This window comes from Agelaius tricolor, unplaced genomic scaffold, assembly GCF_023055355.1.
Source record: "Agelaius tricolor isolate 1412-34295 unplaced genomic scaffold, bAgeTri1.0.p SCAF_2, whole genome shotgun sequence".
NCBI classification, from domain to species: domain Eukaryota; kingdom Metazoa; phylum Chordata; class Aves; order Passeriformes; family Icteridae; genus Agelaius; species Agelaius tricolor.
The window spans coordinates 26,095,001-26,119,189 of NW_027269262.1; the positions used below are offsets into that span (position 1 = coordinate 26,095,001).

The following is a 24,189-nucleotide window of genomic DNA, read 5'->3' on the forward strand; positions in this document are numbered from 1 at the left end:
CTTTTCTAGCATATCATGCAATAGTACTATTCTGCAATGAGAGAGGGTTTTCTTGAAAAAGAAAGTTACCTTTGATAAGAGGGAGACCTACACAAACTGATTAAAGTCTGCTTTGAGCTCTCCTGCCATTTCTGTCACTGAGCATCTGGTACTTTCTGTGAGCAAACACTGTGACTTGTGTTGGGTTGTTAGCTGGATTTATGGCCAAAGAAAGAACTTCCTAATTTACTTTCATTTATGGTAAGAGATATTTGGGAACTCACCTTCTGGAAATGAGAGTTTGTCAGATTAGGTTCCACAGATACTGCCTCTTCATAAGCTCTTACTAGACCTCAAAAGTAGAGGATCTGAAGGTACAGGGATGTTATCTACCTCTTTCTCATAGGTTGGTGAATACAGAAAGGAATTTTCCCCTTGTATATTCTCCTTGATTTCTACATGCTTCTGGGACGCTTCCTAGCATGATGAGGGAGCTCTGCCATGTGTTGGGAACCAGTTAAACAATTGCAGTTTCAGGAGTGTAAGATTGTCCTGACAACTGTAAAACACTTATTTATTTCTCCTGTTTTATGAGTATTGCTCATCAGGTATATCTGGCTCTGTGGACCTACAGAATTAGGGGGTTTCACTAGCACACTTGGTTAGGTTTTTAAAAAATATAAGTTAAAAAATAAATTTGGTTTGGTGGATTTCTTCAGGACTTTTTGTTTTGCTTTTCAACCCAGAAATAAAGAAGGTCTCTAGAAACAGTTGCCCCAGCTCAAACGTGGTGTTTTGCAGCCATGTGCGTTATGCAGCTGCAGCTGACTCAGGTGTGGCAGCGACCAGCCAGGCCAGGAGAGTATAAAACTAACGTGAGTGGGCCAAACCCTGTGTGCACACAGGCATTCCCACCTCAGGGAATTCAGGCATGGCTGACTCCTAGAGGAACTGAAATACTGTGTGACTAGCACAGAGTTCACACTTTTTATTTTTCTCCTGAAAGTGATATTTCATGAGACAAGCAGTTGCAGTTCTGAAATGAGGAGAGAGCTGACATACATTTAACCAAATGGTATCCGGCACCCATACAAGAGAGTCAGAAAACACAGATAATATCTCACTTAACAAGCAGTATTTTTCCTGCCTTTTTTCTTTTTTTTTTTTTCTTTTTTTTTTTTTTTTTCAGTTCTAGGGTCTAACAGTTAAGGAAGGTGAAAAAATGGTACAAATGTTTCCACATCTAACATTAAGAGATCTCCTAGAACAAATCAGGCTGTGCTGCACTCTGCAAAAGCAGGAAGAAGAAACCTCAATATTAAATACACACACACACACACCCAACATTAGTTTGTGAAAGGATAGGGAATGAGATTTCTACAATACATCCTGCCCTGGCCTTCTTTTCAACAATCATAGCACCAGCAGCACCATTCTAGCATGAACTGAATCACTCTCAGATCTGGATGCACATATGTTAAAGGAGCATGTACAGGCTAAGGACTTTGACAGAAATAAAGGATACTAAAACCTTATTGAACTTTATTGCAGTTTTTTCCCCTCCCTCTCTTTCCTTATGGCTTCAGGTATATTTCTAGGGTAGAGATGAGGAAACTCAAATAGAGAGAAGTTGAGGGTCTTACCAAGCATCACTGATAGGTTAGGCTCTTTGACTATTTTTATACAGAAATGGCAGTGTAGAAAATCTAAGACCATCTTACAGAGATGCAGATTGAAACAAAGGAATATTTGATACAGCCTCAAGTTGTAATTCTTTCTATTTTTGAGTTAACCAAGAGCAACACAAATCAGTGGCAGTACCAGAAACAGAACTTCAATTCCACAGCTAAGATGGCTTTTTATAATAATTAATTAAAAAACCCAAAAACCACCCCCTCCACCCCAAGATTAGATTATTTTTTTATACTTCACTTCTTAAGCTACTTTGCTGTGTTATGTGACTTTCGAATAATTTTCCCCAGCACTGGCCACTAGGTATTGGGGTGGGGTTTAGCTCCTTTTTCTTTGACCAGTTGTTGTTCTGGGCATGTCTGTTTGAAATTAAAATGGAAAGCATTCCCACCTTTCCCCACTCCCCTTCCATTTCTAAATTCAGTGGAAAAAGAATGTTGTTGAGATCGTGTATGTGTAAGATTGCCATGCAGTAATGAACTCACCATGGTGTAATGATTCAGATGTAGTTAAGGCATGAAATACAAATACGATGCTCTAGAATCCAAGAGACAGAGCTCAATAAATGGATCTATTTAAAATCCACTATTTTTGTCCTGTCTTTTTGCATGTAGGGATTTCTCAATCATGTGTAACAAGAAGAAATCAAATTATATTAAATGGGTCATTAAAGACAAGTTTATAAGTTTTCTTAACTGCAGTTTCCTGCAAAGAGGGAAACAGACCTGATCTCCAGCTTCTGCCCCACCAAGTCTAAGAGGCGAGTCTGATTCATACCACCTGGGCAAACTGCTATTAATTTAACAAGTGGAAGACTGATACCCATTTAGTGAACCAAAGAGTTCACCACTGCAAATGTATTCTTCTGCTAACAGGTTTCTATTCCAAAAAGACTGCTCTGACTTCAAATCCTGCCTAGACTACATATTGTAGGATGCCTAATAACACAGTTATAAAGATATTATTTTGTTATCTGTTTTCCCATAGTTTTGGTATTATGAGTTTATATCGGTTTGTAGTCAAATAGTTTTCAGCTTTTTAGGTTAATTGTTCTTCTCAGTCCAGACTCAGTCAAAGCATCAACATCCGTTGTTGTAACTGGGAGTGCTGTTTCATCCTTGGAAGATGCAGGTAGCTTTGGATTACTGTTACTTTTTAACAAATTTTGTTAACTTATGTGTAATGTAAAGAGAGCTGCCAGGCTGTTGCTTGCCCTCCAATTAAACCTCTGGGTTTTTTTGGTTTCTGTTTTGTGTGGGGCAAAATATGTTGAACAAACTGAAATATTTCAGCTATCTCTCCTCACTTATGCATTTTATCTGTAAGAGATGCCTCAACTTGGCAGGTTAGGACTTGCAATGGAAAGTTGCTGTCAGTTCTGTAAGTTTCCTACATCCCAGATATCTGAAGAAATAATTGAATAAGGAGCTAAATTGTTAATGGCAAAAAAAAAAAAATTAATTCACTTACTTCCTGCTTTTATTTTCCTTTGCTGTAAAATTCATGCTCCCTCTTCTCCATTTATGCAATCTGCCTTTGCTCTTGCACTGAAATCCAGTGGGTGTGATTTTGCCCATTTAAGAATACGCCACAGAAGCTGGGTATGAGAGGGACCTTATTAAATCATCTAGTTAATCCTCCTGCCAGTGCAGGACTGTTTATTCAATACCCTGGAGTTCTCTGGCTGCAGTTTGGGATGGTTCACCTGATGCAGCTCTCAAAACTCCTGCTCAGCAATTATTCCACAGTTTCATAGGTGTGTCATTAAGAAATGCAGTCACATACTCATTTAATTCATTTAAACATAAGTCTGTGCCAACAACTCAAAACAGCTAATTTGGAAGATGATTTAAAACTACCTATCGTTTCTCCCCATCATGATCAATATAGATGGGAAAATACAATGCATTGATCCATCCAGGAGGCAGGGAGGAAACCATTCACCTCATTCAGATCAAGTCCATAACTGGCACCACTAAACTGCTGTCACTAAAGTAAGGTATATTTGGTTTAGTTTTTCCATTTCTGGTAAGTGTTTAAGGTTTAATTGATGTTTCTGTTTTAATGAAGGAATCCTCACTAGGAAAAAATCCACTAATTTGCTAAGGCTGTGTGCCATAAAATTACTGCCCTTACTGGTGTGACAATTGCCACAGGATGTCAAACAGATTTCATCAATGTAATTTGGTAACATCTCCATTTTTGAGACAAGGGTCTTGCGTGAACATTACTGCATTTGAATTCTGCTCTGGGCCTGTTCTGTTCTTTGCTATTAAAGCAAAGGCCAGTCTTTCAGTAATAGTCAATGAAACTAATCACTTAGATAATTCCTTCAGTAGATGTTTCCAAGGCATGCTTTTGTTAGGGATGTATGCAGTCATTTTGAAAGTTCTGCAAGACAGTGATAGTACTATTGGCAGGAGATGTATGCTGTTACTGAGGGGTGAATCAAGAAACCTCACAATTTCTGGAAGCACAATTTTAGCAAGAGTGTTCTTTTTTCTTACTGTATTGTGTTTGGCACTAAAACATTTCCACAATATCTACAGTGTTTTAAAACACCAACCTGTTTGCCTCTGCAAAATCTTGTGTACTCAAAATGTTGGGGTTTGTTTCCTATTTGCAAATAGAAGACAATAAAATCCTTGAGGTCTGCTAATTGTACATGTTTAAGTCCTGATACTTACAGGCATTTCACTACTTGTAGGCACAAGGACCAGCCAGAACTTGATCTGGGGGTATTAGTGAAGCTTGCTGGCATTATAGCTGAATTTTCAGTTGAAGATAAAACTTTATTTGAGGTAGTTCATTTGGAGCCCCAGAATACCTGTGGGTTAGAATTCCCTATGTCTTTGAAGCAAATCCAGATGTGTTCTCAAGGAGAAGTTGTGGAAGAAAGAAGATTTTTTACCAAGGATGTCCATTTGATAACCTCTTTAATCTGTCAGTCTGTGTTGGCTAAATTGGATCTTCTGAGCATAGCAGCTGGAAAACATACATATCTCACAAATATCCAAAATGGTAAGACTAATAACTGTGCATCCATACTCAGTAAATTTGTCACAGACATTGATATGCATTCTTTTAAAAAATATTATTCCCCTGTATTCCTAAGAAGTTTTCTTTGCGGGAGAGTGGGGTTTGGTCCTAAGAATATCACGTTTTAGTGGTGTTTAGGGGTTTTGTAAGTTTTGTTTGGTTTGTGGTTCCTCTTATGGTATTATTTGAAAATGAGGCTACTCTGACAATGACAATCTAACTGATGCTTTCCTCACCATTAGGAAAGGAAAGTCCTCCAACTAGTGATGTCCCTGATGATCCAGATGAACCGATGCCTATACCAGAGGACCTTTCGACTAGTACTGGAGGTCAGCAGAGTTCTAAGAATGACAGAATCTTGGGTAAGATAACAAATACAATCTAATAAGAAATACTAGTAGATGATATAAGAATAATGTGAAATTACTTTTTCACAAGCTGGTAAACAAGCAGGTCCTGTGCCTTTCCATCTTCTTCAGGTGCATAGTGTTTTTTTGTGCAACCTTTGGTTTGGGAAAGGCATCTTCATCTGCAGAGAACTTATAAAGATCCTACTTTTGATCTTCTTACCGTGACTGTTGCTTGACATTCTCCTCAGGAAAGAGAGTTTTCATTCTGTGTAGGAAATTGAATGAAATATGTGGGTCCAGGTCAAAATTATATGAAGTCAGATTTGATAAAAATTCAACAAATGCTCAAGTATTTTTATTATTATTTTGTTATTAATTTGAATGCTATCTTGAATGTTACTGTGTTATCTGCTATTCAGATTTCTTCAGAAATGCATATTAGAACATACATAGTATTTATAGATTTGAGATTCCAATATTTGATCTTCATTTATCTTTGATATTTTACCTGGGAGAACTTTGGGAAACACTTATCTTTTAGATAAAAATCCACAATTGATAAAGTCTGTTGGGTTAGAATTTTTGTTCAGAGATGATTGTGCAAAATGCTGATTATTCTTAGGGATCCCAGACTCACACCAAGGACTAGCAATGCTGATGACTACTCTATGCACCAGCTCCCATGTGGTGCACTAAAAAGACTGAGTATTACTTGAGCATCATGCCTGTTTACTAATAGGAAAAAGAAAAAGGAAAAGAGCGAAAAAAAGCACAGTGACTCCCAGAATGCTGTGATAAATGCCCTATGTGATAAAAATAGTTCTGTAAAGGGATGACTATCAAAGTACAAGTATTTACCCATGACTAAAAGTATTGTTCATTAATCTTACATTCTAACACTATTGTAAGAGTAAGGGTCAGGGTGGACGATTTACAGAAAGATTGCAAGTGCCTTTAAATATTAATTGTCTAAGGAAATCCAGGAAAGGATACTAGGTGGAAAGGGAGGCACAGAAGGCAAAATAATTAATTCAACAGAATACAGAAGGATGGTGTCAGCATTAGGAATTGAACCTACTCCCAAACTCCAGCACAAGCTAGTAGTGAGTGCATCATCTTATGCATCTTCATTTTATTTATCATTTGATCCCCTCTTATCAAAAATGTGAGCAAAAATTTCAGCTCCTAGATGCATATTGACATACTTTATGAAAAAAATCATATTTAAAAATGCTTTTTAACAATCTGATCATTTACTAAATGATTTATTTTTCAGTCCAGAGATCTTTGGACAAAATCTTTCATTAACTGCTTGTCTATCAACTCAGCAAAAAGAGTTGCATCACCTTTCTACCACAGTAACTAACCCTACTAAATATTTAAGCCCTGAGTCAAAAATTAAATTTTTAAATTCTTTGTTCAAACCCAAACACGATTTTTCATTGTGTTGAATTTTCTTTGATATACACACAAATATAATGAAGACGCAGCAAAGTTGAACTTCATATTTGCTGATGATGTAATGATTCTGTCAACAGTTCAGTCATATATAAACATGTACACATATTCTAAATATTATAAGTTCCATCTATTATTCTCATTACTCAGCAATAAATTAAATTTTCCATGCTCTGACATTAACAATTTTTCTACAGCCACTTTACCCATAGGTCTTTTTTTATAAGGGTCATATCTTGTAGTGAGACATTTTCCATAGCCAACAGAAACAAAGACAACTCACAATACTCTGCTTTATGGATGATCTGTAGGTATCAATTCCAATGCTTGCAATATTTGTCTTTTCTGTAAAGCTGTGTGCACTTTTACCTCTTCTATTGCTCCTTTTTACTAACTTTAAGCTAGCTCTCTGAAAACAGTATACTAAAAAAATAATTCTTCCTTTTTACAAAGAGGATGTGAATATATGCCCCAGGCATATCAGGAGCCATATGATTGCTGTTCTCATTCTGGATCTTCAACTTAGGAATAAAATAATACCTTAGGAGTGGTGTTTGGCCTACATGATCCTATAGGTGTATTAGGGGTGAAGAGGGCTGTCTTCCTATGTAGGAGGTGGCCTGGCAGTGTAGACAGGCTTGGTGTTTAGTACAACACTGCCATTGCCATGTCCCTAGGTCTGCTCCTCACTGTTATTCATCACCAAACTTAGGTAGACAAGAATGATCTGAAAAATTAGTTTGAAGATTGAAAGATAGACAGGAGAGCATTGTAAAGACCTAGATGTTATCTATGTGTATCTGGCAGGTAGGAGCTAGACTGTGGCCTGTGGTAATCAACAGGCCCTGCATGAGCAGATATGGCCAGCCAAGAATTTCCCTCTGTATGACTTTCCTAATGTCCCATCTGTTTCATTCATCAAAAGGGAATCCCCTAGCATTTGGATTTATTTCACCATAGGGTTTACAATGCATTCCACTTAACCTGTAACACCCTGAGAGATCAGCTGTCCATACAGCGTACACCAAGGACTTTGAGTCAGACATTTAATGAAGTCTCTACGTTCTGGAGGATTTTTTTGTATACGTAGGGCTATAGAGGTAACAATGGGAATTGCAAATTTTTTAAATGAAAAGAATAAATATTTAGCTCATCCTACTGAAATTAGGTGAGAAGTCTTTTTTTAGTTTTAATCAGTCTGTGAGATAGAAATGTTCAATTGACAACTTGCATACTCAGATTTGTAGTAACATTTAATGAAAAAATTTTTCATTATTTGACTCCTTGAGTCAAATGTTTAATTACCTTTTTCATCAATTTAGCATTTCAAAGGTCAAAGATTACAGGAAATAAGCTATTTTTAGAAAAAAAAGATAGGCTCTACTCTTCCATGTGTTTTTTAAAATCTCCTTTTGTGCTTCTTCCAAACATGTACTTAGACTTTAATGTGGTGCTACAGAGCTGATAGAAACATTTGAAATATTTCTCCTGCTCTGAGAAGGAAGGTGTTGAAGTCCTCTACTTGCCAGATTTTATTGGTTGCCTTTAGTTTTTGAATTATCATTTAAAATGACTATAGAGGGTGCAAATTTCATAAAGGAGGTACCAGGGGATCATGAAATGTATGTTTTGACTTGTGTCGCCAGGCAGAGGGGATAACCAAAACATGGGTTTCTTCTGACCAATGATCAACAGTTGTGAAAGGATAATTTATGGAAGTAAAGTTTCTAGTAATAACCCCAAGTAGCACACCAAAGCAGAAACATATTGGAAGAGATGTTCTGGTCACCATCAAGACTCTTCATTTCCTTGATGAGCTTACTATAATTTTAATGTTGCAAGCCCCAGAAAGCCACTATGTGTTGAGCAGCTTCCTTCTGCATGCTTAATTTCTGCTGCTCTGTCCACTAGATCTTCTTCTTTCATTGTCCTATTCTCCACCCCAAATTTACTTCTCAGGCTGATCTGACACCTATAAAATTTTATTATTTTAATCTTGTTCTTTTTACCCATGTGTTCTACAGATAGTTTCTCTAGAAAACACAGTAAACATTTTCAGCAAAGTGTGAGATTTTCACAGCTCTTTAGGGCTCTAGAGACTCTTTTTTATCATCTCTCCTAAATATCCTTTTGAAATCTTGGTCTGAGTTACTTGGAAATCCACTGAAAGTCCATTCCATTAAGAATTAGTGCTTTGCAGCCTATTTTGAACAGCCCTATTTCTCATGGTACCCTATTGGAAATATCATTTGATAATTCCCAGTTTCTGCAAGGTTCAGGTTAAACGTTGTGTGCACCTTTTGTGGATGATCAGTACTGAACATTCTGTATGTGGTAAACAGTTGCAATTTAGTGCTGTTTGTGCTCTGAGACTGTATCCTAATTCAAGCCATGTGTGGGAGGTTAATGAGTCAGTGATCTGTAAATCAAATCCTACTTCATGGAGAAAGAGCCCTTTGCTGCAGTGGTGGCATTTGTCTAGAAAGGTAGGCCATGCCTTCATTTATCCATAACTGCTCATTCTAGAGGTGGCCATCACTGGATAAAATAAACCTCTTCTAACTTCTCACAGTGTTAGTGGCTTCAGAAAGAGGCTGTGGGCTCACCATTTCTGCACAGATAGCTGTCTGGTGCTGCAGATGACCATAGGCTTCTAAGATAGAAGTCAAATGTTACCACTGCAGTCACAGATTACAGTCTGGGCCTGGAACAAATAATGTATAGAAATCTTCTTTTTAAGAGGTGGGGAGAATTAATCTCACAAAATTGGGTTGAAACTGTCAAACAGTTGACAGAGTATACCCAAAGTAACCAGTCAGGGTGATCATAGGCATCAGTAGAAAACAGACAAGATTCATATGAAGTTATAAAGTCTATTTGTTTAAAATAAATAAGTATGGGAAGCAACATTAAAAGGAAGATTTTTTTGGACATTTTTCTCTCCCAGTGGGTAATACCAAGTAATGATGTTGTGTCCCTCTCTCAACTCACATATTGAAGCAGAAGCCTGTGTACCTGCAGGCTTTGGTGCCTGGTATCGCTGGGACCCTGGCATTGCCTTCACACCCTGGGGTCCTCCCTCTCAGCCATGGGCATTCAGAGGTTGTAACCTGCATGAGGAGCTACTTACTGATGCAGGCAAGTGTCCCCTCTCTGAGAAGCTTCGATACTTTATTTCCTTAAAAGGAGCTCAACCATTTGAGAGCATGGGCACAAGAATTGCTGAGGGGCCGCCACAGGCAACCACAACCATTGCCATTACATAAATCTACTGCAACTCATACACAGATGGGTGGAGACAGAATAGAAGTGTGGAAAGGCTGCAGACAGAGGGGGAAAGCGAGGAAAGACAAAAGGGGAAGTGCCCCACCCCAGCTTGCAAAATCGGTCCTGTGGTTCAGACAGGTCCAGTGCACTGGTGCCCTGGTAATTCTGCGGGGCAGGAAAAGGGGCTGAAAAAAAAGACTGCTGGAACTAAACATCTTTGCACACTCCTCCTTGTGGGTGTTCAGCAGCTATGAAGGCAATGTCTTGTGTATGAATAATAAAGTGTGGCATGTGTATGCCTGGACATTCAGAGAACAAAATTCCAAGAGCTGAAATAACCTGGAGAACCGTGTAATATGTTTTATTTGCTCAGGTTTCAGATGGACATCTCTACTACTCAAAGGTCTGGAAGTGTGTAGAAACTGACAAGCCTTTGTAAATAATCAGTGATAATTGTTGTCTCACCTGATGTAGCCCCCATGAGAGTAGAGAGAAAATTTGTTTCGAGATGGTTTTGGGGAGCTTTGAAAATTATCTTTAACCCTCCACAATGAGACAAGGCTTGAGAGTCCAACAGAGGAGGCTTCTGAAGGAATTGAAAAACTTGAAGCTGAAATATTTTAGGAACTTTTAAAAATAGGGAAGTCAGGAATCTCCCCTCTTGTTTAGTCTGAAGCCCCTATTTCTAACCCCTAAGTAACAGTCCCCAGTATGGACTGGCATTGTATGTTCTGAGAGCCTGCCAGTATGATGTATATTTTTTTAAGGAGAATGCAGGAGATATTTTTGTCAGGATTATCTTAGCTTTGCCTGCAAAATTCTAATAGGGATTTGTATACAGGAGGATGGGGATGGTTTAGTTGGAGAAGGCATGTGACAAATTTCATGAATGCCCTTAAATATGCTATACAGGATATAAGTTAAATTCCAGCCTTCAAAGGAATATTTTGCATGAGCATAGTGTGAAACAGAGTGAAGTGCAGAAGACCCTGGGATATGGGGCCATTGGGAATTTCCTGTTGTGCCAAGAGACAAGCTCTGACCTATGTAATGACTTGGAAAAATGTACATGAAAGCAAATTGAAAAATGCCCTATTACTAAAGGTGAATTCCTCTATCAAATTTAAAAATGCTTGCTGCAAGTAATGGAGAGTGAACATTTTCAGAATAAACTTGCAAGAAATTTGTGGAAATAAGGGTGACCCAGCCTGGAAAACAGAGCTGTTGCAGCCCCAGCATAGGCTGTGCTGCATTATGAGCTCAGTTCTCCCAACCTGTCCGTGCAAAGCCAGATCAGGCATGTAAATATCTGCCCTCTTGATGCAACCATAGCACATGACAAAATCAAAAGCCTTGAGAGCAGAACTGATCCTAAAAAGAGTTGTATTTTTACAATGATTTTTATTTAGTTTTGTGAGGATTTTTTTTACTCAGAAACATGACAGCAGCATGATTTGTGTTGCCACTGTGTGGCAACATGATATTGCAGGAGGTGCTGAAGCTATGTTTTTTTTCTCCTATTTCTCCAGAGCTGTGTAGCTTGTGGAGCTGTGTAGCTTGTGCAGCTTATTTCATGAGCACTTGCTGGGTAAAGCTGTGTTTTCAGAAGATAACATCAGCACAAAAGTCAGGAAAAACCTGGGAACTGTGCAAGTTTTGTTTGTTGGAGAGTGGCGAGCATTGCTTGAATAGGAGAGATGCAGTGTGTTTAGCTGTGTGGCTTTAGGTACAGAGATTGAGTCTGCTGATCTAAACTGCAGAGAGGAAGTTCTCTTTATCTGAGCAGAAGAGATGTGCCTTAGAGATAAGCCCCCTTCTAGCTCGGGAGTTGAATTTATCTAGCAGGATCTCAGCAGTGGCTGCAGCTCAACTCAGAAACACCAGGCTCTGGCTGGAAGATGGGCATATTTTAAGCCGGGGAGGACGTCTGTAACTGCAGTTTGCAAAAATTCAGGTGATTTCTAAGGGAATAATTCTTCATCAAAAGGTTGGATTCATCTCCTGACACCAGCCACCCCTCTGTTCTGTGTTAATTCTTGCTTAGTCTTTGTTGTAGGCTTACTTTTTACCTTGAGCAAGTTTTCTCTCACCCTGAGTGCTCTTGACTGCAGCCTTACCAAAAACTTAACTGCTGGACTGAGGCACAATGCAGGAACTACTTGCCCCTACAGAGGTGATGTTTCAGAACCAGCTGCTCTTTTGGTCTTTTTCAGCCACTCCTCACATTTCTGTAATTTCAGCTCCTGCTCTGGTGGCTCCCTGGGAAGAGATGGTTTCTGGCTGCAGAGGACCTGCAGCTATGCTCTCCCCTCAGATGAACTTCCTGGGCTCTGTCCCATAGTAAAATGTGCAAACACAGTGTCACTCTGACTTGATCCACCACATCTGAGATTTGCAAGGAAGGATGTGCAGTGTGGCCATGCCTCCACAGTTTTCTCCAATGTAGAAAAAACCCTTTATGATAAAGAGAGGGCATGGAAGAGCTCCTTTTTGGAGCTGTAGTCCTAAAGCCAGGAGTGAACACCACTCATTGCAGGGCAGAGGTTTGTTCCCAAACCTTTTCCTTTGAGTTCACTGTGTGAGGTTTCTTGAAGCCTCAGACAGCCTCTAAGGAAAAAGCTTTGCCTGGCAGGCAGTAGAGAGGTGTGACATAGCCACCAGTGCAGGCTTACCCTCAGCATGTCATTTATGGTGGTGATGTGGGACCACAGGAAGCTGTTAACTTGTGAAGGTGGATCAGCTAGTGTCCCAGGATTTTGGCTTCCAGACACAGCTTATTGGAAACTGTCATGCCTCATCCATCTGTCTCCCTGAACAAGTGAGCAGAACAGCCGCCCAAAAGCAGGCCAGACCTCAGCCTGCAATGCAAGACATCCTGCTGCTCCCTCCCTCTCTTGTCTCCTCCTTCAACCATAGATTCTGTGTGGATTCTGTGTTAAAAAGGTGCACATGCAGGAACACAATTCCTACTAAAGTAACCCCAGTGTGTGCTTATTTCTTTATATTTTACACATCTTGAAGTTAGGAATAATGCCCAGTTCTTGTATTGCAGTTTAGGGTCATGTTTCTCAGAAGCATTTAGGTGTCTAAGTTGCCTGCATAAAAAGAGATCCCAAGAAGGTACCTAATCTATCATTTCACCATTAGCCATAGTGACATCACAGGCACCAAACAGGATTTTTGGGAGTGAGTAACTCGTACTCCATTGATGAAAATGAGATTACAATCCTAACATGGCAAAATCCGTACCTAAAAACTGAATTAAGAACCTGATTGAAGGATTGCAGAAAAAAAAAGGGCAGAGCAAGCACAGAATTATTCTCAAATTCCAGCCAAAACAAGCCTGATCTAAAAAGAAAAGTTTAGGCACATATTTTCCTCTTTATTTTTCACATTCCATTTCTCTTGTTTCTCTTCCCTCAAAGATAGTCCAAAATTATCTTGCTTGAGAAGTGCAATAAATGTAGCAAAAATGGAGAAATATGACAGCATGAATTAACTTCCACTCTTCCCAGCCACATATCAGAGTTTAAAGACAAAAAAAAAAAAAAAAAAAAAAGGAGGGAAAAAAAAGGAGAAGAAACTGAAGGGTAAGGAGAACTTTCACATGAACTTTTTTTTTACCCTGGAAATGTTACTTCTGAGGAAGTGGCTCTTACCAGAGTTTTCAGTAACGTCTAGATTATTTCATGGAATGATATGAGAAACTCACTTGTTCCCTGACACATCCTTAAAAAAATAAATAATAACTGAGATCTTTAGAATAAATTGCTAATTCCTTCATATAACAGTATCTGCATGTGATTTTGCCCTCCCTGCTGATTAAGTAACAACAGAAATGTTTAATGCAATGAAAAGGTGGGTTTGAACTAAAGTTGGCGAAGTTGGCGACACTTTCAGCTTGTGTTGCAATTAATAGAAGAGGAAATATTCATTCTCCATATTTCATCATTTAGAAGCATCCTGTGTTTGTAAGAAGCTGTGATCAGCCAACATCCCTGTTATGGATTTGAACTTCCCAAATCTTTGGTGGTTTTTGAGTTTTGGGGGTTTTTGTCTAAGCTAAGAGTTTTGTGTTCTGATTTTTCATAGTGGCTTAGGGGTTTTTTGGAGGGAGATCTGTCCCTTCTCATTCACAGTAGTGTGCACCTCAGCATTATATGGGCCAAGTTATGGAACCTGTTTTTTCCTGCTGTGTATATGTGTTGCAATGCTCGGAAGTGGTGGTAGTGGTTGGCGTTGAAGCAGGATGGTTTCATTAGCACCAAAATAGGGACTGTGAACTGAGGAACACTGTTTCTGCACCCCTCATGCTGCATCTGCATTTCAGATACATCTTCCAGTTCTTTCCAAGTGAAAATTTATTTTCAGGGGAAAACAACACATGCACCTATAGAATTCGCTATGACAAATATGTTTGCCTTATTATGGGGTGTTTCGGTTTTGTGCCCAGGTTTGCAAAGTGAAAACACCATGACACTGAGGGAAGTGTCAAACTGTGCATGATCCATTTGTACTCTGACCTCTAGCTGGCTGTCATTCACAATTCAGGCTGTAAATGTCTATGTCTTTCCAAAGCAAAGCACTCCTCCCAGTTTTCTCAGACTGAAGCCATGAGCAAAGAAGTGAGAAAATCCCTTCCCCATTCATATGGCCCTTCCTTTCTGAGTCAGGGTTTGTTCTTTTTCCTTCCATTTGTAACTGGCATGTCCTATGGCTGAATGGTGGAGAAGAGGTGGGGAAGCCTTAATGGCCAGCATGGTCACTGGAGCTTTGCTGCAGGTGTGGATCTACAACAATTTATCTAGAAGTCAAATGGGAACTAGGCTTTTCTGGGGAGGGGCTGAGTTTCCTGCCCATTTGTCCACATAATGGCAAGTAGAAGTAAAAATGAGAAATGATAATTGTGCTATCAAAAGGCTTGAGTGGCTTTGGAGCCCAACACATGAAATATATGAGGGTGGAATAATGGTAATGAGGCATTACCTCTGTTGTAGTATCACATTTGTTTAATCTTGCCACTACATTGCTAGTAGATCCTAGTAAAATTGGTATCCTATCATGGGCTTATTGTGGTGTTAAGTGGAATTCTTTTTCTCCTTGCAAAACAGACTAGAAAAGTCTGATATTGTTTATTCTGTAATCACACATTAATGAGTCTGTGCATTTGCTGTACAGTATAAGCATTAATAATAAGCTCTTTCTTGTGTTCAAAGAAAGAGACTGATTTATACCATACATGATACAGGCCTTGGTGTTTAGAAGATAATGGAAATATGTTTTTTATTTCTAAAGCCTTTTATAATTCATTTTTTCTCTTTAATACTCCCTTTGAAATTTGAAATGACCATGTATTTTCCAGCCATCAAGACCCATTTATTCCGTATTTTCCCCTTTGCATGTTTATATGTACACACATACACATATGTACATACAAATATGTGTCTGTCAGCACACAAAATTATGTGCCTGCAAAACCAAGTTCCTCTATGTTTATGTCTCTGTAAAAACAGTACACATATGCAAAAGAACATTTATCTTGAAAGTTGAGCTTTTCCTTCTTCTTTAGACCAAGCAAACATATACTCTGCAACATAAACACATGCCATAAAAATATTTTTTTCAAACCTAAAAGAGGAAAAGGTTAGTTCCTGCTAGCTTGTCTGTATCCCTATAAGAAACTTAACTGTAAATTCCATTTGGGAAGTGGGTAACAGCTGAGGAAGGTCCGCTTGTACCCACTGTGGCTTTTGTAGTCTGTGTAAAGTGGCTGGGCCAAGGCAGCTGTGAAGGTCATAGTACAAGAAGGACCACCAAGGAGTTCATGAAGATAGTGGGAGATGGAGAAAGGAGGGAGAGAAACACCCATGCTCCCAAGTCCTCCTGTCAGCATTCTTTGCCTGAAAAGGCTCTCCTGCCTGCCCCTACTGGTTTAGCAGTGAGGGGTACATGGGTCCTGAGGATTCTTCCCTGCAGCTTGTAAGTGCTATTCCTCCTTGCATTCAGATGCTCTATTTACTTAATTCCTTGCCGTAATATAGAAGTAAGATCTGTAGTGGAGAGACAGGGAAACATTCATGAAATGTTTTTCTCCAGAAGAGAAAAACATTTCTTTTGCAGTCCTATACCAAATTGATGACTGCATAGTGAAGCTTTGGGGGGCGTATAATACCCACAGCAGAGGGAGAGATGGGTGACATATTGAAATAATCTAATGGAAAATGCAGATATAATATCTTGTATCTCTCATTTGAGATACAGTTTACCACTGAAAGCCTATGCATGCCTAACTTGATAACTTTCTTAGAGATGTTTCAGTAGCTAACTGAGCTGACAAATACAAAAGCACAGTCAAAAGTACCAGTGTAATAAAGGTAGTGAAGGACCCCTCTGCTCTTCTGTCCCAGGAAGCAATTTGTATTCAGGAAATCTCCTTATGCATATCTTGGAGAGCTTCAGGTAAATCCAAGATATAACTCCTCACAAACACCATCAATATTGTGATATTTTCTAATTGTGCTAGTTGAGCACAATGCAGTCCCCTGCCTTCCTGTGTGAGAACTCATGTTTTCTCTGCAATGGTGGTTTTTTTCACTCCTCTTTTTTGCCCTCAGTGAGACAGAGCACAAATAGTTGACTACTTCCTGAGAACACAGTGATCCTCACATTTTGGGCTGCGGGTTGTGTTTTTCACGCTCAGGCATAGGATGGGAGTTAATCAGATAGCCATGGGCAGCTCTAGCAAATAGCACATTTGCATCAAGAGAAGCCAGTTTCAGCAGACTTGCTGGGAAGGTTTCTGCAGCATGCCAGCATCCCGCCCTACTGACAGGCACTGCACATTCATTTGACAAAACAGATGACAATAGAAAATGAAACTTTTAACCTTCTCTTCTTAAAACCCTTGAGAAGCACCTTACCCTGAAGGTGTGAGCCTGTAATTCACATCAGCTTTCCTGGGACTCCATGATGAATTTGAGGCAAAGGAATTTGAAGCTGTGGATGAGGCATACTTCATTTATTCATGTGGCAAGGAGATTTCTCAGAACCACTCAAATGCAAGTGACAATCCTGATGACTAACAGTTTCCAAGAGTCCAAAGGCCTTCAAGTAGAATATTTGGATTACTAAGATTTGAGTGTCTTATGTGCTCAGAAATAATCAGTTATTAAAATTTTATATTTTTGTGTTGGTCAAGTAACTTCAGATTCAAAGTTGACTTTTTCTCTCTTCTAAATGAACAAAGCATCATTCATCAGTCACAGATTTTTTTTCATTTTTCCGTTTGCCTCACACTGAGTCCCACCATACTGTCTGGGTGTTAGTATAAAATTTAGGAGCTTTATGAACCCTGGTTTGGGCACTGCTGATGTACTCTCTCTGCCTTGGTAGCAACAAGGAGCTGCAACTTGGTAGTTCATGGGAAAGAAGGTTTCCTGATATGTTACAGCACATTAGGACACACATTTGTTTGTTTCTACCCTGAGAATCCATCATATTTGGTGAAAACACAATGCAATGTCTTATCCTTTGGAATATTTGAAGAGCACTTTAAACATAAACTGGGCAGATGCTTTTAAGAAGATTCTTCCAAGTAAAAGGCACTTACACTGGCTAGGGCACGCGACTAGGAGCAGAGAGGAAGTTTTACAGAAACTTTGCATGCTAGAAATTTTCAAATATTCCATAAATGCTGAGATGGCAGGAAATGCCAACAATGATAGTCTGAATAGATCATTAACCCTTACAGGAGACCAAGTTTTGATCACCCTCTGAATGCCTGGCACCAGTTTTCACAGCACAGATCTTGTTCTAGTTGCATATAATTGTGTGTCCTTTGTCCATTTTAGTGCTTGCTGTTGGTATCAGACTGGCAAAGGGAGTGAATTAAGCTTGGGTTTTTTTCTACTGCCATTTTTTTCCAATTGTTTTGTTGGGCCTTTTTTTGATTCTCATTTTACTTTGTGGCACAGGGCTACTGGAAAAGAACCTCTGTTACTCTAAACACGGCACAAACATCAACAGAAAACCCCAAAGAATTTTCAGTCTAATTAAGGCTATATATATATACATAATTGGTTAATTAAGCTTTACAAGTTCTAGCCAAGGTAAGTGTAAGGTAGGGCAGAATGAAATGTAATCAATTCTGCTGTGCAATCTAAACCATATACAATATTCTGGAGACCAGAGAGCAAATTCGTTTTTCTAACAGATACAGCAAAACAGTCTTGTGTGTTCTTCTCCAGGGTGCAGTGGGATTGGTGTGGTTCAAAGTACTCACCTTTGTTTTAAACCACATCTCTTCAGCTTGAAAAATAAGATTGAAAAATATAAAGCAGGTAAAAGTAAATAAATTAAGGATTTGGTGATTGCACATGAGGGAATAAAATAAATATTGTCAATGAATTATTAGATCACTTGGGGAATCAGGAAAAAATTAGTTTCCTGACTTCTAATTAGTCCAGATCTTAGTACAGAGGAGCAATCTACTGTATCACTTGGACTTCTGGAAAAAGAGGAGGGCTGATTCCAAGCCCTGTGCCTGATTTGGAAAGGCAGAAATCCTGGGTTATACCAGTGCAGTGAGTGAAATTTCAGCCTGGTGCTGACAGAAGTGAGTGAGGCTGATCTTGGGAGGCTGGGCAGGTGAAGATAAACTAGGGACAGAAGCCCAAATTTCAGGATATCAAATCCATACTCTGGTCCAGACTTTTCTTTATGCTGAGATGCCTCTGAAGATCTTTTACATTTAAGAAAAAATACTCTAGCAATTTTGTTTTGGAGTGAGTTTTCGCACCTCATAACTGAACGTGTATGAGAAGCACTATGCAGCTGAACTGGAGATGAGAGTTTTCGGTTTTAGGTCATTTCTCACACCAGAGGTACAGGCTGAGCCCCTCTCTTCTCTCCTTTCTCTGACCACTGATTATTTTGCCATGCTGGCCTCAGTATGGAGGATAATTAAAAACTGCTTTGGCTATTAAACAGCTTATGCTTTTTTCTTTCCTTGAGGTAGCTGTCTTTGAGATTTTTACATCTCTCTTGGAACAGAGTGATAGCATGAGAAAAGATCAGTTGAGGAAAAATAAAATGTCTTTCCTGATTCTGCATCAGTCTGAGGAAGACAAAGTTTACTTATTGATCTTGAACAATCCTGGATAAGAAAGAACTGGCTGAGGGCCCCAAGCATTTGCTATCCAGTATTTTATGGGTAGAACAAAGGTTTATTAGACTGGACAGTAATACTACCTCTGTACAATTCTGTAGGCTACATCACAGAGTATGAGAAGCATTTTCACAAATACTAAATTATATAATTTTTTGGAGCTCCAACTTCTGCCTGCTTCACAGTCCCTAATCTTCTTCTGTGGAACACATACCAAGAGGGTGACCAGGCTAGATTTCAGCTTTATGAGTTAGGACACTTGAGAGGCATGTACCTGAATGAAGGAATCACTCTAAGCAGCAAAATGGCTTTTGAGTTCCCCATTAGGAAAAAAAAAGAAAAAAGGCTTATCCCCATTTAAAAAGAATTGAAAAATGTGCAGATAGGGAAGTAAGGGCACATGATGGATTAAATGCCTTTCCCATGGCCACACAGGAAGTCTGTCACTAAGCTAGGAATTAAACCTAGATTTTCTCAGTCTGCATCCAGTGCCTTGCCCCCATTTCAGGCTGTAAAATTTTGTTTGTTATCAAATCTTCTGTAAGCTGAAGCAGTAGGACACTGAGTGTGAGAACGAGAAATATTAGAGAATAAATACTATTAATAATTGGTGAGAAATTGAGAATAGTTCTGGATCAAGTATTACCCATTTCTATTGCTATTTAATGTTCTCTTTTTCCAAGTTTACATCAGCATAAAAATCCCCTTGTGGTATTGTTCCTTAAGCAAACTGCTTGTGCCTTTCCCTATGGCTAGGGTTACAGTGGAGCCCAATGCTTAGCTGTTTCCCACTGTTCTGGTTTAACAGTAAGTAACATTATGACTGGATTGGCAGAAGAGTGATTCTATTTATGCCTCTTCTGCTTTACATTTCTCATCCAAAGTCAAATAGAAAAATTACATCCATTTCCTGTGGAGAGCATCCATGTCTATGTTCTCTCTTACCATGCTCATTTGAGTTAACAAAATATTCTTTTTCTTGAGCTGCCACATGACTGAATTTTATCCTTGCAAATTCCAAACTACATGAAAAGGGGTTCCATTGAAGTGAAAACCAGACCAGGACCAGTAAAGTCAGAAGAAGGCAGGTCATGCCCCTAAAATCTGAAATAAGCAAAGCCCATATCTATCGTAGGCAGGATATGACAAGCTAGGCAAAATCTTCACAGTGGTCATAGTTCCTCTCACATAAATGTACTGGGTATTTCACAGCTTGGTCATTGCCAGCCCTACAAGAACAATGTGCTGTGTGAACTCTGCCCTTGTAGACTAGAGGTACTGGTGCTGTACCTGTAGGCAACTGGGAGAGTTGCAGGATGGGACATGCAGTGCAGGTCTCCAGCAGTGATTCCATCTCAGGGACTGTTGCCGTTCACTGGAGGATAGTGCTAACTCCTTCCTATGCAGGTAGGAAGTCCCACATATCCCAAATTACATTAACTTTAGCTGAAGAAATAAACACTGCTCAAGTGGCCCAGAGGATATTTTCTAATTTACAGATAAATGGTAGGGAGAAGAGCTGAACCTGCTGCTATTCTCTGTTCAATAGTATTTCAAAGAAAGTGAAACCTTACTAAAACCCGTTTCTTATCACCTCCTGACAGCCTCTTTTGTGGGGAATAGCCCCAAATGGTTTTGACAGTTCTTCTACTAAGGTAGCTTTCATGCAGTGATGAACAAATAAATATACCACAGTACACCTTTGTGTAACATTCTTGACTTTATTTACATGCAAGATTTCACCAATATCTTCCTGAGAAACTACAAAATTCAGTTAGCCACCAGATAAGACAAAAACTGGAGCTTTACTCAAAAATTATGCATAACTGCTAGTGTGATATTTATAGAGGGTCATTTCTCATGTTTTTACTTTCTACTTAGCTATTTATCAGACAAATTCTTGCTGAAAAGTCCCCAAGAAATGGAAGAGTGTAAAAAGCTGGTATTCCCGGTCTGTTCTTAAAGAAGTCCATGTTCTGTTTTGTATCTATTTCGCCTGGAAATGAAGAAGAGAAAATCCTTCATGTGAATCTCAAATGCTTTCTTCTCCAGCCAAGTTTCATTCTGAACAAGTGGGACACATGATCTCAGTGGAAGGACTTCCTAGGTTGTCTGCTCCATCCACTGCCAACCAGGCGGGATTGCCCAGTTAGGCAATCCCTGCTCTGCTTTAGCCAATTTCCTTCTGCACTATTCCACTCTGTCCCCCATGGCTAGCTTCAAGAAAAAAGGCCATTGTCTAATTGTACCTTTGATATGAAGGTAAGGAAGGGGCTGGTGGTTAGTTCAGGTTTGGAGGAGTCAAGCTGCACACAAGAGAATCACAATTTGGTGCCTGTCTTAAAGTAGATGGGGAAGGGAATACATGTCAAGTGTGTGAATGTCAGAGAATAATAGTAATCTGGAAGATTTCTGAAGAGGCAAAAGAGGGCTAAATCTCTCTCTTTTCTTTTCTTTTCTTTTTTTTTTTTTTCTTTTTTTTTTTTTTTTTGGCTAAGCCCCTAAGTATAATTCCTGGTCTATGCTTCCCTTTATGTCACTTCTCCATAATTCTTAGCATTTCAGTTGGGGTGCTATCTCTTGGCTGCTTCCTCTTTTCCTGCTTTCCTATATTTCATTATTTGCCCTTCTTCCTCTTAGAGTACTTTTATAACAGAGTGAGGAGGATGTGGAAACTGCAGTGTCACAACTGCAGCTCTTTTGTTTCACCTCCAGGAATGCAAAGAAGCAGATCAGAATGGAGAGGCAGGAGTGGGTAGGTAAGTGAAGGAAGGGAGAGATTTATAAATAGGGAAGAGAAACAACAAAAAGTCAGAAAGTTTCCAGCTTGGTAACTTGAGATAATAGCCTTCCACATAGTTCAAGGCAATCCCAAACTGTACCATCACTGTGTCCTTGAATGCAAGGGAGAGATGCAGGCAGTACCAGTGTAGGGGCCTCCCATAATACGGCTGCAACAGAGGAGATAGAGCCATGATCTAGATAGAGCCATGATCATGTTTTTGAACTTGCCTGTATGATGAAAGCTGAGCAGAGATCTAGACCTTTATTGTGCACAGTTCTTAAAAACTGTCCTTTCAAAACAACAGACAAACAAATAAATACTAGAACCTCAAAGGAAAAACTATTCTTACGGCCCATGTCTGTATGTGAAGTAAACCTTTGGAAGATAACATGGTTGAAAATGAGATGCTGTAGCTCTCTTGAGATATCAGGTAGCTGGAAAAACTCACTCTCAAGGATTTTTTCCAGCTGCTTCCTAGGGCACCCATTAGTTGGAGGCTCTTCTCTCTTCTCTTCTCTTCTCTTCTCTTCTCTTCTCTTCTCTTCTCTTCTCTTCTCTTCTCTTCTCTTCTCTTCTCTTCTCTTCTCTTCTCTTCTCTTCTTGAAACCTTTCAACTTGAGTGAATTAAAAGTACATCCTAGCAACTGGTGTAGGAGTTGATTCAAACTTCTAGACCATGACAGATGCTAAGGAGATAAACAACTGTGGGTAGGGAGGAAATATGTCCAGACTGCTCTTTGTGGAAGGAGTTAGAGGAACATTAGGTAAAGGTTTCCTGTTAAGCCAAGGGGACAAGGGGGAAGCTGTAATACCTTCTCAGCTATGGCTGCAATTGGACTCAAGTTTCACAGCATTCTCAGTGTGGGTTTACTTTTTCTCCACCCCTGCCAGCACCCCACCATGGGAAGTTCAGGTTGTCTTAAAAATCTGAGTATTACTAAAAGTCAAAGAGATTTAAGCTCCCAGATAATTTTGATACTTCAAAATTGCTCTCCACTGCAACACAGTTGCTTCCAGTCTGTGTGGTGCTGCAGTGGACCAAGGATTTCACAGTCTCCCTCTGCTGCAGATTGGAAAGCAATAGCTGAACCATTTTTGGGATTTGAAATGCCAATATAGGTCCTTTTTATTAACTACTGCACTATTAATCAACTTACAGGTTATACTAAACAGAGTTTGTGAGGAAGTAACAAATGCCTGCTTGCATATGCAGGCTAAACAGAGGAAGCTTCTGAGATGACTGGATGCCCAAGATTCAGATACAGAGCTTGAGACAGTGGTCTGATTTCTTAGTGGATCAGCATTTTCCAGGGTGATCTGTTTTCTAGATCTGATAATCTAGTTTCATTAGTATCTGAAGTTGGGGTGCCTCAAAACATTAGTTGCTTTTGTAAAAATCTTTTGCTGGTAGACAAGTGTTAAAGAAATTGGTAGGCCTATTGAAATGAGTGGAAGAGTGTTTGAACACTAGTTAGACTTTACTGAATTATTTTGTTCTAGAAATAAAGGTTTTGATGGGATAATTTCTGTCACCTGAATTATATAAGTTTCTTTTGTTCATAATAAACGGTTTTGGGCTCCTTGTCACAATTTAGTTGAGTGATTGGAGCTATTGGAAAATATTCAGTTTAAAAACTATAATTTTGAAAGACTTGTCCCTTGAAGCTCTGCCAAGCAAGGTGTTGGCTTGGATGATTTGTTGTTCTATACAAGTTAAGAAAATGTTTGTATTTTGATGTAAGATACCCAGCGTGGTGATTGTGACTGTCAGAAGATGGTGATCTTGACTGTGTTTACAGTGAATTTCAAATGTCAGATTACTGATTCAAGAGACATAAAATAATTTTAAAACACCTTTTACACTCACCAGCCTTAGATATTGCTGAAGAATTGTTCAGAGTTTGAGGAAGCTGCACCTGAGTGGATTGCCTCTCTCTTCTGGAAGCATGGTGATACCTGCACCAGAAACTCAGCTAAACTTCAACTCTGCAACATAGTTATTTTCTGGTTTTGGACGCACACTTCAGGACAGGAATAGAGACTCCTAAATTCAGTAGTTTCAAATTACAGATGAGGTGTGATTGCAGATCAGAGTTAGGAAGTTCAGGTAGGATCCTGTAATATCTTTTATATATAAAATTTAGTCTTAACTTCTGTCATATTTTTCTCCACATCTTTCTGAGAAACTCATCTTTTTAAAATATTATCTCCTTCATCTTTTGCAAAAAGCTAGTGGAATCCAGGTTTTTCTCTTAACACTGCACTCAAAGACCCAAGAAAACAGTATTCCACTTAACAGTTGTTGTATGCCTCACAGAAGAGGCATCCAATGTCAGGGATGACTTATCAGAGAAACAGTGTGGTTAAGGATGGATTCTGTTCAGGAAAGGGAAGGTGTGCTTGTTTTTCCTGAGGTAAAATCAGGAAAACTGCAAGCATGGAAAGTGATATAG

General features: G+C 39.2%; 1 protein-coding gene across 3 annotated transcripts in view; it reads left to right on the forward strand.

The window, feature by feature from the left end:
* IKZF1 (IKAROS family zinc finger 1) overlaps positions 1-24,189 on the forward strand; it is a 69,044-nt gene that overhangs the window by 14,696 nt on the left and 30,159 nt on the right. For all 3 annotated transcript variants that reach the window (XM_071454765.1, XM_071454756.1, XM_071454746.1), the window contains exon 3: positions 4,953-5,072. In XM_071454765.1, coding sequence (XP_071310866.1) covers positions 4,953-5,072 — 120 coding nt within the window. The remainder of the gene's footprint in view (positions 1-4,952; positions 5,073-24,189) is intronic.